Source organism: Rhipicephalus microplus, chromosome 2 (assembly GCF_043290135.1).
Source record: "Rhipicephalus microplus isolate Deutch F79 chromosome 2, USDA_Rmic, whole genome shotgun sequence".
Lineage (NCBI taxonomy): Eukaryota > Metazoa > Arthropoda > Arachnida > Ixodida > Ixodidae > Rhipicephalus > Rhipicephalus microplus.
Window position 1 is genome coordinate 84,099,502 of NC_134701.1, and position 6,000 is coordinate 84,105,501.

At 45.0% G+C, this 6,000-nt stretch overlaps 1 protein-coding gene across 1 annotated transcript in view; it reads left to right on the forward strand.

The window, feature by feature from the left end:
• LOC119169452 (uncharacterized) overlaps positions 1 to 6,000 on the forward strand; it is a 54,200-nt gene that overhangs the window by 36,741 nt on the left and 11,459 nt on the right. The window contains exons 2-4 of the mRNA XM_037420516.2: positions 1,993 to 2,147; positions 4,719 to 4,813; positions 5,140 to 5,223. Of these exons, the coding sequence (XP_037276413.1) occupies positions 1,993 to 2,147; positions 4,719 to 4,813; positions 5,140 to 5,223 (334 nt within the window). The remainder of the gene's footprint in view (positions 1 to 1,992; positions 2,148 to 4,718; positions 4,814 to 5,139; positions 5,224 to 6,000) is intronic.

The following is a 6,000-nucleotide window of genomic DNA, read 5'->3' on the forward strand; positions in this document are numbered from 1 at the left end:
CATTCCGCAACCATGATAAGGTTATGAGAGACGACGTAGTGTACCGCTTCGAAAATTTTGACCATCTGATCATCCTTGACGTGCACTGTTATCTCACAGTACATAAGCCTCTATACCATTTCCCCTCCATAAAGATGCGACCGGCGCGCGACCGCGATCGAGCCGGTGACCTTCGTGCCAGAAGCCGAATACCATAGCGTTTCTCCCCCCACTAGCCACTAGTCAACCGTTGCGCAATACTGCAACCGCAATAGTGAAGAAATTGCAATACATTCATAATGCAAGATCCTAACAGGACAAAGAACGCTTGCAATGGCCGGAACACACACACAAATGGCGGTTCAAAATTAAAACCCAGTCGAATATTCAGCAGAAATATCAAAACACTACAGGCAAAAGAACAAAATTTTTTCTAACATATCAGGTTAAAGGAGTGCACTCAAGAGTCAAGTGGTATTTACAGACCGCAACTTAATTTGGGGCTGCTATACAAACCCCTTCTCTCGCAAGGTGTCGGAGCGGGCTGGCGCTTGTCCTCGTTGTCCCCTTCGTCCGCTGTGTACATTTCTATATGCCACTGCCCAGCATACCACTCTAAACTACGTGTCATAGAAGCCAAGCTCTGTCAGCTTCGTTCACGACCACTTACAGAAAATAAAATCTCAGTACTTTGGCCGACGATTTCACATACGCGCACAGCTACGAAAGCTCTCTTCTGCTTTTTAGGACCACCGGTGTTCACGAGCACTTGTGAAAGAATAGCGTGATACCGTGCTGTGTAGCCTCTAGCTGACTATTCACCCATTTCTTTTTCACTCTTCTTCTTTCCTTTTTATTATTCCCCCTTTTCCCAACCTCAAGTGCCGGACAGCCACCCGTGTCAAGCTTCGTTAACCTCCCTGCCTTTCCTCTTAGTTTTTCTTTCTCTCTTTTATTGCTTGTGAGCTGTGAGACACTTATTCTACCATATGTTTATTGGCACCAGTATGCCCTACGGCACAAAAAAAAAAAATTCAAGAGAGTTCAGTCGGCTGAAAACTTCTCAGAGCTGTGTTGTTGAATCCGCGATTCCTCAATGCTTGTTGTCACGGCTGCGTGTTCACACGCTTCGTATTGCGCGTCGATTCGCTCTTGTTATGTTCTTGCCCCAGCTGTCTGCCGGCGAAGTTACTGAACGAGGCGCCTTCTTGGTCGTCGAATCATGTTTGCTCACCCTGCTTAACGGCCTTCTACTTCTTGGGGTGCTACCACTTACGCGGCTACTTCTTGCACTGTTGTAACTTAAGGTGAGCGTATAGAGAGCGCCACTGCTTGTCGAGGAGCACGTCAGCCGCAGAGTCTTCGTAATGCCTCTAGTTTCTTTAGACCAGATAAATCAGTCGGCGACAGTAGCCGGCCGATCTTGCACAGGTTGTCTAATCCCTGGGAACCGACAAGCTGAGACCGCCAGGAAAACGCAAGGGATGACGTCTCGGCGGCAACGTCCGGGTGACTCATAGCTACCCTTTGCGCAAGAATAGCGACATGGCCACAATATGTTTTGTTGTGAATTTCCACCCAACGGCGAGAACCAAGCGGATGATAGTCGCAATATGATCATGCAAATTATAGCAGCGACCTCTTCATTTCTAAGCTTTTACGCGCTTTCATATCGCGACTGTGCATTGAAGTTAAAGCACCAAGGTCGCTGTGCTAGCTGAAGCAGCCGCGTGTGCTTCAACCAGCATTTTCTCGAGTTATGCCAGAACGGATGATGAAAAGAAGTCGGCTGCAAGCCCTACTTTTTATGGCATTCCAATTTGGTGCTTTCGCATTTATTTCTCTTTCTTGGAGTGAAACTGCGACATTTCCTTTCTTTGAACGAGCACAAACTTGTGCGAACTTGTTATAACTGTTAACTTATTATCCGTGGCGAACACATTGCTTTAATTCCTTAGCGCATTCTACAGTGCCTTCAAATGCTCCTGCGTACATTGTAGTATCTTGTTTCAGTGCTTGGATTGGAAAGAACCCTGGTACGTAATATACAGAAACTACGAACTTGACCCGTTGTACGGCGACAGCACTCATTGCGCGAATGCAACCGCAGTAACGATTGACCCAGACGAGCCAGCATTTTGGACAAAAGAACAGGGCAAGACCACGAAGTGAGTGATGTTTTCCTGGCGATAACTGAAATACTCTTCGAAGCCAAGCAGCAGATATTAGAGTGTTTTGTAATTGGATGCACAGGCGTTATCTACAGAGTAAATTGGGTGTTGCTTACTCTAAATCTACCTGTTTATCAGCAGTCATAGGTGTCCTAATATTTACCATGATAATTGTTGCAGTTGTACGTTTTAGTACCACCATAAGATTACGAGAGGTGCCGTAGTAGAGGGAACTTTACAAGTTTCGACACACTGAGCTTTCTTTAACGTGCATTTAAATCGAAGTATACCATCTTAGAGCACTTTTCACTTCCTGATAAAGTACGAACAGTGCCATATTGTGCACTCGGAACCACGAAAGAGGAGACACACACAAACGCTAACTAGTAAGTCTACTTTGTTTAACATTAAAGATAATTATATACAGAAAGACATTAAAATGTATATAAAGCATCAGCACATTTCTTTTGAGGGATCATTACACGCGCTCTTGCATTTTTTATAAACAGACAGATGCCATGTCAATGCATAATACACCTTCTTCCGCAATGTGGGCGGCTTCAATGCGTTCGCGAGTCCGCTGTGTGCCGATGATTGTGGTTTCCTTAAACAGAGGGGTGCAACCGCAGCAGCGGCAGCCAAGAAACATTAAGGAGATTCAGAATAGCGTACAGGGAGCCCTTGCGGTGCGGTCACTGCCACTGCGCATGCGTCGTAACGCGAGTAGGCGTTCGCGTTCGCGGAGCGCACGCAAAAAATTCGAAAGTGCGTGCGGTAATGGCGGCCCGCATGTGGCCCGCAAGCGCTGGTTTTGAGGCTACTGGCGGTGATGGCGGCCCGCAAGCGCTGGTTTCGGGGCTACGGTGTCGCTGCGATAGTGCGTTGCGGTTAGCAGCAGGGCAAACGCTATTCAAAATCTTATAAGGCGCCCGCTTCGCCCGCAACTCCCGCAGCGCTTGCAAACGGTATTCGAAAACTCCCTACTATCTAGCCATGCGCACATTGCTCTTGTGCTCACAAAGGCAGTCATTTCAACACCTTCCTGTTTGGCCTACGTAGCATCCCCTGCATGAAAGCGGAATATGATAGATGACATTGTTGGTGCATTCTACGCATTGTATGTGATGCTGGATAGAGCACTGCCGTTTTTTTCTTCACTGGATAGGTGACACGCGAAATCAATGACAGTTTATTGGGTGCCTCTTTCTTGTCATGTCTTTCCGTATATATTTTCCTTTCGTGTTAAGAATCAATTCAGTTCCTGTTCGGTGCTTATTTGTGCCTCCTCTTTTGCGGTTCCCCGTGTAGATTAGCGCGCTGTTTGTACTTCATCATGCAAAACCAACTGGGCCAAAGCTTTACATTATTAGATTTTTGCTTCCACCCGAAGTGTGGCAGTCGTGTCCAGGATTCAACCCTGCAATCTGCAGGTCAGCAGTAGAGTACCATAATCATGGTACCATTATGGCGGGTGGCCAACATGGTGGAACTGCGCGGCTTAAAAAGGTCATGTTTTAAAATTTGCTCCAGAGTAACGTGTATTAAAAACGGTGCTACAGTAAAATTTCTTGCTCGAGCTGATTTGCATAATCTAGTAAGGAATGGTAGAGCGGACCATGACAGAGCGTACAAACAAATGGCACCCGTGCTACCATCACGATGATTTTTCTTTTGCAACGGCACAAACCTGCTGCATAATATAGATCTCAAAGTGGGTGCAATGGTTAAATATATACGTGTTTCTTGATATTACTCTTACGGTGACAGGCGAAGCTCATTATTAAAAGGTTTTTCTTACTACACTGTGCAATATCGATGAAAAGAAAGTACGGTTGCGGTAAAAATGCCAAACATCAAGTGCCAATGTATGAATTGGCATCGAAGTATTAAGTCTCTCTTGCTGGCATGTCCTTTTTTCATAAGTGCTTCTAAAATTATAGTTTAATACTTCACGACATTCACGCGATAGTAATTTCAAACACCACAGCAAGAACATGTCAATGCGGCCGATTTCTCAAAGAATGCTCAAGTTCATTGCGTGTGAGTCTGCCCACCACATTTACCACTTTTCGCGATTACTGTTTTTATTTTATGTGTTTTATTTACAAATACAGCAGGCCCTACTTAGGCCCAAGCAGGAATGGGAACGAGCAGTAGTCATAATCAATACCAACAATAGCAATTACAACAGTTGCTAAAATACTGCTACAGTAAATGAAGACTACAATCAACAAAGGAAAATTAGTGAACATGCTTCGCAATTCCAAGCACGCAACGTATTATTACAGTGATAAAACTTGCACATAAAACGATTCTACACAGGACGGTAATCGCGCACAATACATGAAAAAAGAAACTCAACGCGGAAGTCTACTGCCAACGTAGCTGTTCAGCCTAAACATAACTTTGCATGTCAAACTACATGTAAAGTGATGTCAAACGACATTAAAATGTGATGGAATTGATTTGTTAACAATCTGCCCAAGATTCCTTGATTTCAGAACACTAACAGATACTATAATGGCGTTCTGCTTGATTAACATATCGGAATTCCTCTCATCAATATAGGTTTGTAAAGGATACTCTGCTGTCATCGCCAGGCTACACAACCAAAAATTTGGTTCATGTTGAGAGCGCACGACCTGGAAAGCCACCGAGCAAAGGTAAGTGGAAACGATCATGAAAAACGCTTGTCGCTACAGTGCACACTAAGCGTGTGCGATATATATAAGCAGTACTCACTGGGCAGAAGCATCAATCCAAAGGGGAGAAAAAACGCCCGGGGTCTCAATGTTTGCGGAAGTTGTGCATGCTTCACAGCCCTTTAACGGTACATCTTTTTCAGTCCTCACTTATCTCACCATACGGCCACTCATTGTGTCTTTATAGTTATGCGCAAAAAGACGTAATTATGCCAAGCAATAACATTTATGTTTCCACTGAATAATGATGTTAAATAGTCATTTATACTTCTGATCTCTATTTTCAGATCCTGAAGTTGACTTCTATATGACGGCCGTATTCGTGAGCTGCAACAGCTGCAAAGTGTTTCGCCATCACAATATCGATGGAGGTATTTTCTTAAAATGCTCATACCCTGCACGTCGCGCCTGTTTGGTGACAAAATGGGCCCCAAATCTGCATGTTACACTGCAAATGTCGTCGAAAGACGATATTCTTGCGTCTGGAGAGAGTGAACAAAACGTTTATGTGATGTTGTGCGCAAGAAAATCGGTCAGTGGTATTCTGGAAGCGCTGCGTTAGAGTGCCTCGAGCGTGTAACGGAGGCCAACGAGCGCATCGAAGCACGTTAGACACGAGCGCCATCTGGCAGTTATTTTCGAAAACGAAGGCGTGCGTGCCCGTGGAGAAAGATTGTCTCGGAGGTGATAAGGTGTAGAACACAAAGCGGTGGGCAGATGCCACCACCGTGTCGTCTTAGCAGAGCGTTGGAAACACCATTTTGAGCATAATGTCTCACTGTCAGCGCAGCGTGATAAACGCTACAGTTTTTAGAGTTGCTTTTGTATGCCTCCTCTAGTATAAAGGCACACATAAAAACATCGACTTGTTGTGGTGCCTCAGATATGCGCAATAATAGTTTTTTAATTGACAATCGCACAAGTATGAACGCTGAATCTTGAGGAATACTAGTGGGCGCTGCAGTTGGGGTTGGCCGTTTGGGACCATTTGAGGTATCGTTAAAGGTGGACAAGCAGACAAATGTACAGACAGACAGACAGACAGACAGACCAAAATTTTTACGTCGAAGGTCCGCAAGAAAGACTATCGTCTTTAGCGACACGCACAGTAGAAAGCAGATGCTGCTTTCGGCAGCTCAGCCACATCT